Source organism: Leucopleurus acutus (genome assembly GCF_964270905.1).
Source record: "Leucopleurus acutus genome assembly, chromosome: 2".
Lineage (NCBI taxonomy): Eukaryota > Metazoa > Chordata > Mammalia > Artiodactyla > Delphinidae > Leucopleurus > Leucopleurus acutus.
In genome coordinates this window covers 80645724-80659070 of record NC_139143.1, presented here as the reverse complement: position 1 = coordinate 80659070, position 13347 = coordinate 80645724, and the positions used below count along the sequence as shown (strand labels likewise).

At 37.8% G+C, this 13347-nt stretch overlaps 1 protein-coding gene across 5 annotated transcripts in view; it reads right to left on the bottom strand.

Moving 5' to 3' along the window:
• ASH1L (ASH1 like histone lysine methyltransferase) overlaps positions 1–13347 on the bottom strand; it is a 213764-nt gene that overhangs the window by 140497 nt on the left and 59920 nt on the right. For all 5 annotated transcript variants that reach the window (XM_082834259.1, XM_082834258.1, XM_082834256.1 and 2 more), the window contains one exon: positions 7045–11608. In XM_082834259.1, the coding sequence (XP_082690385.1) occupies positions 7045–11608 (4564 nt within the window). The remainder of the gene's footprint in view (positions 1–7044; positions 11609–13347) is intronic.

Genomic DNA, 13347 nt, shown 5'->3' with positions numbered 1-13347 from the left:
CCAGCCCATATTCAGGAAAAGGGGAATTAAGTTCCACTTCCTTGAAGGGGATAGTCTACATACATTATTTGGAATTCTTCTGTAAGGATGATTTGTCCCTTTCCTCTTAAACTGTTCCAGCTTTGGCCACTGGCCAGCTGTTTCAGGATAATAATGTCCCGAAGGTAACTGACAATTTTGGAGTACACGGTATACTAAATAGTTTTTTGGACATTTTAACAGGAAAGCAATTTATGTATAATGAATCTATCTCCAAGTTATGTATGGAAAAATTATCAACTGAAGACTGAGAAGGTCAATTTAAGATAACATGAAATTTAGTTATGCTTTTTATACTTTAAGAAGGAAAACTATGTGACACTGAAACAAGTACAGATCTAGAAGATGCAGTTATTTCCTTGACAGAATACAAAATTATAAGGAAAGAGCACATAATAAACCAGTCAGAAATGCTACAAAATTTAAAGCTGTAAGAACTTTAAAGCTGTAAGAATTTTAATCACCTGAATTTCCTTATTATTTCCCATTCATTCCTTAACCTCCAGAAATCTAACAATTACCACTGTGGGAATCGCTCTTAGATCACAAAAGATAATCTGCTAAAGCAAACTGTCTACTTTCAGTCCTTATCTAAATGATCTCTGTAGCACCTGACACTCTTGACTACAAACTCCCTTAGGAAACCCAGTGTGTTTACCCTACATATTACCATTCCTTCTCTTATTTCCTTCACTTAAACCACCACTTATCTAAAACTTTTACCTTCATGTTTGATTTCTTTTGAGCTACAGATCCATATATCCACATATCCCACTAAACAGCATGAAACTCCATTTTCCATCTCCAGTCGCGACCTTTCACTTAATCACATCACCATTCAACCAACTGCCCAAGAGAGGTATCTTGGAGACATGCTAAAATCTTCCTTTTTTTTTTTTTTTTTTTGCCAAACGCGGGCCTCTTACTGTTGTGGCCTCTCCCATTGAGGTGCACAGGCGCTCCGGATGCGCAGGCTCAGTGGCCGTGGCTCACGGGCCCAGCCGCTCTGCAGCATGTGGGATCTTCCCAGACCGGGGCACAAACCCATGTCCCCTGCATCGGCAGGTGGACTCTCAACCACTGCGCCACCAGGGAAGCCCTTCCCTCTTTCTTCACCTCTTTGAAAAATCTATTTCTTTGGAATATTGTTTTCTCTATCACTATCTTAGTTCAGGCCCCCATAATATTTTGCTGAGACAATATCCAAACTGGTCCAACTGATCTTTCTCTAATCCATCTATCATAGTGCTATCCATATAATCTTAGCAAATCATTCTGCTTTAAAACCCTTAACTTTCCACTGCCTATAGGGTAAACTCCAAACTCCTTGGTATTCTATATAAAAAAGAGGCTTTATGATCTGTCCCCCGACTATCTTTCCAACCTCATCTCCTGGTCCCATATCAGGCTATTTACAGTTACCTAAGTATAGTATCATGTCTCCAAAACCCTAAAAAGCTTATTTCTCTATAAGAAATAGTCTTCACCCTTTATTCTTTGCACACTAAACTCAAAACATCTTCCTGGCTCCTTTTAAGTGAATCCCTCTCTTCTCTGCTCCCCAAAACACAGTGTATCTCAATTTTAGGAGCTATCTATCAATAACTATTTGGATACATGTTTATGTACTCCACTTAACTATAAATTCCTTGAAGGCAGAAATTATATCTTATTCCTTTTGTTTGTATTCCTTGTACCCGGCAAACAACAGATACAAAATAACTAAAGGGACAGCGACCATCATAACAGTTAAGATTAAAAAATCAAGTTCATAAAGCTTTGCCTAAACAAAACTAATTCTGATCTTGAAAGTGACCAAATTAGAAGATATCCCATGATTTAGCACTATTTTCTTATTATTTTCCTTAACTAAAAATCTTTTTCTCAACTGGTTTTATGTGGATAGGTAAGCCAATTTTCATGTCTATCTGAAAAAAATTCCTATTAGAAAATCAAGACACATTTCTACCTACGTATCAAAAGAGTAATAACTGTGAAGAAGACAGAGAGATTCCAAGTTACAGATCAATTAACAAAACAAATTAGACTTGTGATATAATGAAGAATATACCTGATCTCTGATTCCTGGCACAGAACTTCAAAAACCTTGAAATTTCCTGATAGCAGTGTCTTTGTTATGCCAAAGAGGTGACTTAAGGTGAACCCTAAGATTTCCTCAGGATGGAGGCTGGTCACTAGAGACCAACCACATGATTAGAGAGCTGAAACTCTGGGTGAGCCCAATCTACAGAGGGTGGAGATGGACCTGAGATTGAATTCAATCACATGGCCAATGATTTAATCAATCACACCTATATAGTGAAGCCCCAATCAAAATTCTGGACACAGAGGCCTGGTGAAGCTTCTTGGTTGGTGAACACAATGATGTGCTGGGAGCATGACACACCCAGATTCCACAGAGAGGGTATGGAAGCTCTGTGTCCCCTTTCCCGCCCCAGCTATTGCCCTATGCACCTCTTCAATTCCTGATCTGTATCCTTTATAATATAACTGTAATTGTAATTATAGTGGTTTCAGTAAGTTCTATGAGCCGTTCTACCAAATTATCAAAACTGAGGGGTTGTGGTAGCCCCTAAACTTGTAGCAAGCTGGGCAGAAGTGTGGGTGGATTGGGGACACTGAAACTTGCCACTGGCATGTTAAATGGGGGCAGTCTTCAAAAAACTTTGCTCTTAACTTGTAGGGTCTTCTCTAACTCCAGGTAGTTAGTATCAGAATTGATCTAAATTGTAGGAAACTCAGTTGGTGACAAAGGATTGGTGTCAGAACAGTGACTTCGGAGAGGTCTTAATGTTTTTGTATGTTATATTTTTAAAGGAAGGGAAAAAAAAAGGTTCTTATTCATAAAGCAGGTATTTCTGCATACGCTAGCTTTCCCTGCTATCTCATTCTCCAAGGTCCCTGAACCTAGATTCAGATTCATCCCTTCCACCCTGACTCCTATAAATGGCCTCTTGGGTGACGTTAATGTCCATGTAGATGATACATTCAACAACCTAAGCTGTCATTTCACTTTACCTTCACCTCAATTCTCCCACTTCTTATAAGCTCCTTCTCACAACTCTTAAATTAGGGGCCTCAGACTCAATATTCCTTGGAGCCAGATAAATCTCTTAAATATTTGAACTGGGCCAGATATAACACACAACAGGACACTGTGAGGACTGAGGAAAACTGAAGAACGTATGTCCCAACTAAAGACTTGGGGAGGGGGGAGGGGCGGCCACTACTGAGACCCAACCTTGATGTCATCCAGGAAATACGGATTAACTGTTGTCAGATGTTCTGATTTCTTTTCAAAGAAAAGCAGAATTCTGCATGCTTGTGTGAAATCTCCAGATTTTTAAATTTTAGCAATTAAAAAAACAAACTGTAGAAATCATCACAAAGGGTCATATATAAACCAAAGGCTGATGGTTTTTAATCACTACTTTAAATACTGAAATTCCTCAAAGCTGTCCAAGGCTCTTTTCTTTTCTCACTTTATATTCTCTGTAGGGAAATATCATCTCTCTCACGACGACAGGTAGATAGATAAACAGAGGATTCATAGATGTATAGTCTATTTTGTTAGAATGTTTCTGTAGAGTGAAACAGCTCACATACAATTGATAAATAGAATACCAGAATGACATGGAGTTCATACGTGATTTTTCAGAGTACATTAATGTTTTGAAGCACCAAGTTAGCAGCTAAATAAAGAATACTCTAACACAAACTAAATGCAGTAAACCATTGAACAATGTAGTTCTGTTCAGAATGCCCATTCACCCTCTTGGCTACAAATGGTCACAGATTTTCCTACAAGTGCTTATTGTGTGGTTCCCCCAACCTTCATGAGAAAGAGACAAATAAGGACAATAAACCAGAACCAGCTATATCTGGCATCACTTCATATTTATGATATGCTTTGTGTCTACAACTGAGCAGCTTCAACCCTTCTTTATATCTGTTTCTATCAGGCTACCTTCATCTTCTCCTAAAGAGTCCTATGTTTATTGTAGTATTTTTTTACTTATTAAACAATTTAACATGTATTTTTACCTGCTGCTGGTATTTTCTAGAATGACTATTTTTCTTGGTGCTCTGGTTACAAAGTTTCAGAGGTTTTGAGAGCCTGTTCCCAACTCTCTTTTCCAGACATCCTTTTATTTTTAGTGAATAATATCACCAAAGTTTTTCAAAACCTCATAGTGAAATGCCCGTATCTCTAGCCCAAACATCTCTCTTGAGCTCCAGAACTAGATACCCAAATGTCTGCTCAACATCACCACCTGAAGTTTCTAAAGGCATCTCAAGGTTTATATATATGAAAAAGCAAACTTGTACTCTCCCCAAATCTCTCCTCCTCTAGTCTTCTCTGTATCAGTACACTGCACCATGAACCTCTCAAATATTCATGGAGTCCGCCAACACCCTTAAGTATCATCATTTTATCTAGACTACTGCAATTGTCTACTAATTGGTTTCCCTGTAGCTATTTTTGTCCTCTACAATTCAATGTTCACACGTGAGCTAGAACAATCTTTTAAAATGTAAATTTAAAATCAATACTTCTGTCTTTTTGCTTAGTATAAAATCCAAAATCTTTTAACATGTGGTCTGTCTTCTTTCTTTCACCACAATTCTCTCACCATTCTCTCTCTTGTATTCCCTCTCCTACCACAATGAACCTTCTGAGCGCTCCCCTGGTTTTCTAACATCTAAGCTCCTTTCCAGTTCAGGATCCTCAAAAGTGCTCTTCACCCAAACCTCAGCTTGGAAGCTTGGTGGTTTCACATCCTTAAATTGCAACTTTTTACCCTTGGACCATAACTAATAACTCTATCTAAATAGGCACCCCTCTCCCCTTAGTTATGTATCCTAACACTTATATTAATTTGATAGCATTTTTATCAATTATGCCATTATTTATGTGCTTACCACTCTATAGTTTGTCTTCCTTCACCAAGCTGAAAGTTAATGAGGCCAGATATGTCTTTACTCTCTACTATACACCAGTGACTAGAAGAATGCTAGATGTTTTGGAATTCAATAAATAAATGAATGAGTGAATGAATGAGTAAATGAGTAAGTGGAATTCTGTTCACCTAGCTAACTACTGCTCATCCTTCATTCAAGTTAACTGTCTAGGGTCACTTTCTCAGGGAAGCCTTCCTGAGTTAGGCCCCCATTTCATACTCCCATAGAACCCTGGACTTTAAATATATATATATATATATATATATATATATATATATATATTTATATACCATTTGTCACAATTTTTATGACATTTAATGTGCAATTTTTTTTATTACTCATCTCCTCCAATATTAAGATCCATGAGAACAATGAACCTGTGTGCTTTGTTCCCTATTATATCACAAGGGCCCACAATGTACAATGTCTGGCTGACAGCAGATATTCAATAACTGCTGTTGATTAAATGTTTGTCAAAAAATTTGTTGAATGAACCTAATTAGAGCTTACGATTTTTTCCTTCTTCATTACATTGTTAAAAACTAAAGAATGCTCAGCTCCACCAAGATAGCTTTTATTTTTCAAAAGTTCACTAATAATTAAAATCAGGAAAAAAACCCTCTTCTCTTTGAGGGGTTTATCATTTCCTCTAATGCACAAGTTTTTAATATTTGGGGGAATAATATCAATTAACATTTGTATGCTTACTATGTGCAAATCATTTTAATAAACACTATAATCTCATTTACTGTTTATAATAACCCTACTAATCCCATTTTATAGGAAGGGATATTGAGGCTTACAGAGTTTACTTGGAGAATCTGAAAAAATATATGCATTTTCTCCTAAAAATACACACAAGCATACACACACATAATTTTACTTACAACATCAGAGGTTTTATGGACTTTCTAGAGTTAATTTACAAACCCGTAGGGTTGAGATCTCTGATAAAGAACTTCTGACTTAGCGTTATCTTATACATGAATAGGCAATGCTTCCTTTTTCTTGTTTTCTATCTTCTTTTCTCTCTTTGTTATGGCCTCTCCCGTTGCGGAGCACAGGCTCTGGACGTGCAGGCTCAGCGGCCATGGCTCACGGGCCTAGCTGCTCCACGGCATGTGGGATCTTCCCGGACTGGGGCACGAACCCGTGTCCCCTGCATCGGTAGGCGGACTCTCAACCACTATGCCACCAGGGAAGCCCCATATCTTCTTTTCAATTCTTAAAAGACACTTTCTAGACATTACAAACGCATTACCTAAATTTGCTTTATGTCATTTTATTAAACCTAAGCAGCTTTTATGAAGATACCTAAAGGTACTCTGAAAAATGAAGTCCCACTAAATATTGAGTTAAATTTTACAAAGTTGATAATTTTGTTTGTTTTTGGCTGCACCACATGGCTTGTGGGATCTTAGTTTCCCAACCAGGGATTGAACCCAGGCCTGCAGCAGTGAAGGCGTAGAGTCCTAACCACTGGACCGCCAGGAAATTCCCACAAGTTGATAGTTTTGACTGTTTAGTTTTTTATTATGAGACACACAGAGTTAACAACATATTCTTCCTGTAACACAGAAACACTTATAAACTGGATCAGTATATATTAAAAATCCTGCATAGGTATTAACAGATATCCACAACACTAAATCAACTATACTTCAATAAAATTAAAAAAAAAAACGCAGATATCTATGAGCCATTTCTCACTAAAGAAACTGTGTAATAGCCTTTTTGCATAAGAAAATCATTTTTCCTGATTTCCAAAAAGTTGAGTATTATTTTTTGTTTGTTTTGATAATGATATCTCTTCTCAAAATTCAAAATTAATGCAAAGACATGCCTTATCTTACTTCTCACATCTACTGAAAATAAAAACTTGGAAGATAACATTTCAAAATACATTTATAAAAACAAAAACACTTGAGCTATTAAAAGTTCATGTACACGTATCAGGCAACCGGTAGGCAAAATACACCATTTCTCTAACACAAACAACAGGCAACAAAATAACCCTCTTACCTGTCAAGGTCTGTACTGCCCTTTCGCTGGAAGGCAGCGGCTCCTTTCTGTGAGGCCGATTTAATGAAGTGTCCTGTGCAGAAAACAGTCCAGGGCTGTCAGTTAGTTTCTTTCGGCCACTGGAGTTAGGGTTTGAAACTCTGCAGCTCCCTATTGCACTTGTGAAAAGGTTTGTATGTTCATCACTGCTGGCCAGATCAGAGTTGGGAGTGAATCCCCCAAGGGATAAACTTGGAGAACTTTCTGAACAGTCAATCTGTAAAGGTGTCTGCAATCCCAAGGCCAATGGACTAGATTCTGAAGGCTCTCGGTGGACCCACTGCTCTTCTCTGTTTATTAAGCTTTTTGAAGGAGAGAGATGAGGGCAGGACATATGACACCGGTGCTTTTCCTTATGTTTATAGCGCTCTCCAACAGTATCCTTTCCAAATCGATAGCGCTTCAAAGATTCTAGGACAGATCTGGAAGAGCCAGTGTCCATGGAAACCTGTGGCTGCTCAGAAGAACGGTGTTCTCTGTGTTTGTGACGGTGCCTGTGTTTGTGCTCGACCATCCAACCATAGGCCATCTCGGGAGGGACGCTAGGGTAGGTACTCATAGAAAGAAGGGGAGTCCTGCTGGTTGTAAGAAAGGCTTCCTGTCGAAGTAGCTTATGCTTTTTCTTATGGTATTTGGTGGGATTGAGAAGTAAATGACCAGCATGCATATAGGAAGGAGGTGGAAGTGGAGTGGTGAAAGATGGAGATGGAGGAGGTGGATAAAGAGTTGGGGGATATCTTCCATAGTAACCTAATCCTATGGGAGCAGCTGTAAGGGGTGAGGGAGAGTAAGGCATGCCATAAGAAGGATAGAATCCAGTACTAGAAAGAGGAAAACTAAGGCTGTGCATAAAAGGCATTTCAGCCATTGCCTCCCTCATCTTAGGGGGTCTCCCTCTCTTCTTTTTTAAGTCAGGTTTTCGAATGTAGTGCAAAGGGTCTAAGGGGAAAGAAGGATGCGTATAGAAACTATTAAAGTTGATTCGAAAAATAGTTGGCAAAAGGTCTCGGGGGATAAAATGATGACTTCGATGAGTGATTCGAATTTCACTTAGGCGACTTATTAATTCCTCCAGATCTGCAATAAAGTCTGGATCCTGTCTATTTCGGAGTTGGGGATATTTCTTTTTCCGTTTTCGTTTTTGCCTTTTCATCTTGTCGTAGCTGAGGTAATCATGATTCCTGCGCTTACATTTATGTTTATGTTTTTCTTTAAGACTGCTTAGGACTGTAGAGGTTTCAGGGGGAATCAGAGAAACATGCTCAAAAGAATGTCTCCTCTTTTTTTGCCCACAAAATTTCTCTGCCCTGTCTGATGTGCTGTTATTATCTGTTCCAATTCCACTATCACTGGGAATGGTCTCATCACTATGAGACTCACTAATAGGAGAAGGAGTAGCTTCTTTCAGAGATGTCAGTTCACTCAAGTGAGAAGGAGAATTTGGCAACAAAGTAGGAGGAGATAACCGCCTCCTCCCCTTTGAGGCCTTCTTCATTGCAAGAGTCTGAATCATACTGCCCTGTCTGGAGTGTAAATGCAAATATGGCACTGAACTGGGTTCAACAAAGCCTGCATCGCTACTTACAGGGCTCTGACCTCCACTAGTCCCAGAAGACTGAGAGCAAATAGGTGATGGAAGAATCTCAGAACTACTAGCAGATGAAGGCAGTAAAGGTGGAAGAATCTGTCCTAATGCTGACCCAGCTGCCTGCTGAGCTGTTTGTTCAAGAACAGCAAGGCTGGTAGGGCTACCAGAAAGAATGCCATTTAAGACAGTTTTTGGTTTTCGACCCCTCCTCTTTCCTATGTAAATGGTTCCTTTCTTGCTGACATTTATCTGTTGGCCCAATTTAGAGCCAAATGTGGCGGCAAGACTTGACACTGTATTATGGAGTTTGGATTGCACTTTCCCTTTATTACTTGATTCTACAGAGCTTGAAAGAATCTGATTCAACAGTTTCTTTCTCTTTAAAGTCTTCATTTTATTTATTTTGCGGATAATTGTTTTCATTAACTGTCCATTGTTTCTCTTCGTAATTTTTTTATCTGGTTCCATCTCAAGGTCACTCATACTACAGACAGTTGGCCTGTGACTGTCATCTAGATCATCTGGATCCTGAAGTTGATCCTCACTCTCAAAGAAATCACTGCTACTTCTATGGTTGTCACTTTCAGACTCAAGCTTGCTTGGACTTTCAGTAGCAACAAATGGAGCCACCGATAGTACAGGTGGCTTCATCTTGACTGGTGACCTCATTTGCCTCTTAGGTCTGCCTCTCTTTTTTGGAAAAGGAGACACAGACAGACTTTGTTTGAAGGAAGGAATTTCAATTTCTGGTTGTAAAATTGGGGGTTCTTGTTCTTCCTTAGACTGCAAAGAAAAAACTTTAGAGGCAGGAATTTTTAAAGTCCTTTTAGGTGGACCTTCCAGTTGAGGCATCTCCTTAGATTTAGGTCTTCCTCTTTTGGGTTTATAAATATCAGACAAAAGATCACTAGACACACACATACTGGAGGATAGTTTGTGAGTAGCAAAAGACTTATGAGATGGTTTTTCACTATCAGTTAAGAGAGCAAGAGATGGAGTTGTAGATTTGCTCAACTTTGGTAATCGGCGTTTAAGGAAGTCATGATCTACAAATGAAGATGGTCCAATGTTTTTCATAAACTTGGCTGGCTCGGAATTACTATTTGATAGTGAACTACAAGAAACATTTTTAAAAAGCTCTGATCTTTCTAATTCTAGCCCTTTTGGAGACCGGCATGTGCTTCTTGCCACCACTTTAGTCCACCGAGGTTTTCTTCCTTTCCTTTTTTTTAATGGTTTGGACTGCAAAGTAGTGCTTAGGCTTTCAGTAACTTGGCAGTGTTTGTCGGATGCAGTTACTGCACCAAGTTTTAGAAAGGGCTTGTTACTAAATAAACTAGTGAAGTTAACAACTGAAGGCGTAATTGTATGAATACTGGAATCAGAAGTCAAACTTGGCTTTTTTCCCAGAGAAGAGCTTATTCTTGGAATATCTATATGTGCAGTTTTAGAATCATTTACCTCTTTATCAATCCCTTTGCATTCAATATTCATGCTATGACCCACAGACCTATGACCAATGTTCAAGTGGGTACTTTCAGAAGTAAATTGGTTCTTTCCGACAGATTCAGAAATTTCTTCCATTAGTTCTGTGGTAGGACTTAAAAGTAACGGATTAGGAGCCATCTGTGAAGACGTTTCAGGGGGACTTCTGGTTAAAGGATTAACAGATACAGTAGGTGATGGGGAAGGGAGATTGCTTTCTCCTACTGCACTAAAAGGGGATTTTGCTGTAGATGCATCAGAAGCAACTCCCATTTGAAAGTCCGGAGAAGTGCAATATACGGGAGGTTGCTTTTCATGCTTTGAGGTTTCATAAGACCCCCTTTCACTGGATGAGAAACTGTCTTGCTGAATGCATGTTCCTTCATTAAACATTTCTTTCTCCAAATTAATGATTTCCTTTCGAACTGAGAACTTTTCCAATATGCTTTCTTTACTCTGCCGTATAACATTCTTCTCAAAAGTTTTGCTGGTGGCACTGTCTTTCAGGGATTCAGAAAGTTCCTGACTTTCATGACTATTGATGTTTGTACTACAAGAAGCCTTAAGTGGTTCCTGAGTGGGGAGCAGTGCTTCCGCTTTAAGGTTTATGGCATCTTTACTGACCAGTCCTGCCATAGGACAACTCACTAGTTTCTTTCCAATGTCCTTATTAACTAATCCCATTGTTGAATTTGCTACAATCTTCTTCGCACAGTCCTTGGCCACTAGGCCAACAGTAGAACCCAATTTCTTTCCCAAGTCTTTATTAACTAGTCCAACCACAGTGCCAAGTCCTAGCTTCTTTCCAGGTTCCTTATTCACTAAACCTGGAACAATACCAATTCCTAGCTTCTTTCCTGAATCTTTGCTTAGCAGTCCTACTGTAGTGATATTCCCTGGCTTTTTGCCTAAGTCTTTATTAATGAATACCGCTGTAGTGCCAGTTCCTAGTTTTTTCACAGAGTCCTTATTGACCAATCCTACTGTTGCATTAAACACTGGCTTTTTCCCAGGATCTTTAGTTACCAATCCAACCGCTGTGCTGATAGTTGGTTTTTTTATTAAGTCCTTATGTATTATTCCAGCTACAGAGCCAACGCCTGCTTTCCTGATCAAATCCTTGTTAACCAATCCCGCAGTAGTGCCAGTTCCTAACTTCTTAGGTTTTGTCTTGGAAGACTTGGAGGGAGGACAAGTTGCAATGAGCTGTGCCAACTTTTCTGTTACACTCGTTCCTCCATTAAGTAATGCCCTGTCCTTTAAATCAGGATCCTGGCTACCAACAAGAGTAGATGATGCTGCATTAATGTAATCTGTCATTTCTGAGTGTACTGGAGAAAGCTTCTTAGACAAAGGATTGTTTTCTCCCTGTGAATGAAGATGGATGCTCTCCTCAGACTGGCATTCAATGGCTGCAACATCACCTGATTTCTTGTACAACTTTGAAGGATCCTAAAATTTGAACAAGAAAAGGGTTTCAGAGAGAGTAAAGCTTATATACCATTTCAGTTTAGCATTACAATCAAACAAACTAAATGATGACAAATCAGAGACAAGATAGGCAACAGTGCTTTTTTAAAAAAACTAACTAATGTTATACTGTCACGGTATGTTAGTTCCTCTACTGCTATATCAGACTATATAGATGTAATCTTTGTTGACTTTCAACCATATGAACATACATATTATTGAGTATTTAGAAATATCCCTATGGTATTTTTTGACATTGTTTTAAAAAGGCAAATAGTCTACTTTCTCCTTACATGGACTAAATATACATTAGCATATGAATGTACTGTTTTTGAAAAGATATTGTTAGTTACAATATCCCATGGTCCTCGTTTAAAATAATGGTTCTTTGCCTACCTCCTTATTTAATTTCAATGATTTCAAACCAATGCAGGACAATTCCTGACCAACTTTTACTCCTTTAACACATTCTTAATTATAATCTTGAATGAGCAGTCAAGTTCTCTCTTCATGTGAGAAGAATAGAAAAGACAATAAAATATGTTCATATTTTCTTTAGAATGTGTTTTAAAATCTTAGAGTTGAAAGTAACTTTTAAGTCATAATATAAATTGCTATCTAATGTATGAATCCTCATTATGTACTTTACAAATGAATTTATCATTTCCCACAACAGTCTGTTTTACTTTTAGATAACAAAGATTTTTTTCTTCTTCACGTTTCAGCAGTTTGTTTTTTTTTTTAAATTGAGGTATAATTGACATAAAGAGTCTTTCTTAACTATAAAATACAAATGAAAGACTTGAACAAATGTAAAGACATACTATGTTTGTGGATAGGAAGATATGGAGCTGACAATTTCCCCGAAGCAAATTTGTAAATTTAATGTCATCCTAATAAAAATACCAACAAGATTCTCTCAGGAATAAGAAAAGTTATAACATTCATTGGGAAAAATAGATAAGCAAGAATACCTAGCAAAATCTAAAAAGAAGGGGATAACTATCAAATATTAAATTAATTTTTAATGCCTCTATCACTAAAACAGTATAGCACATGAAAAGACAAAAGATCCAATGGGCCAGGATAGAAAACCCAAAACCAAATTCATGCATATACGGAAAAGTTTTGTGTGTAAAATGGTATAATCCCTACAAAATAGAAATTGGCAATAACTAGAAAAATACCACATGCATTTATTCCTTTGACCACTTTTAGGGGATCTACCCCAAGACACACCGGCAAAAAATCTAATGTTTGCAAAAAGCTAAAAATGTACCACCATTTTAATAGCAAAACCCTAAAACAGTCTAAATGATTATCTACAGGGGATTGGCTGAATAAATCAAAGTATATCTGTACAATGGACTGCCATAAAACTGGAAAAAAAAGAGAAGATATCAATATATTGCTATCGAATGCTCTTTAATATGTATTATTAAATGAAAAAAAGCAAGAATTTGGACAGTGGTTATAATATGCTATCTTCTGTATAAGAAGACAGGTATATGAATATATATACATATCTGGTTATATTAAAAATAGAAGAATAAACAGAAGATTAATGAAAATAGTAACCTATGAGGGAGGAAACACAATACAACCAATATTTGATTGACTCAAAATTAAGGGGACTATCTCTTCTTTTGGACTGGACCCTTACAATTTTGCCCAAGAGGAAACTGGCTTTTCTGACAGTCTCATATTCAACTGACATATAT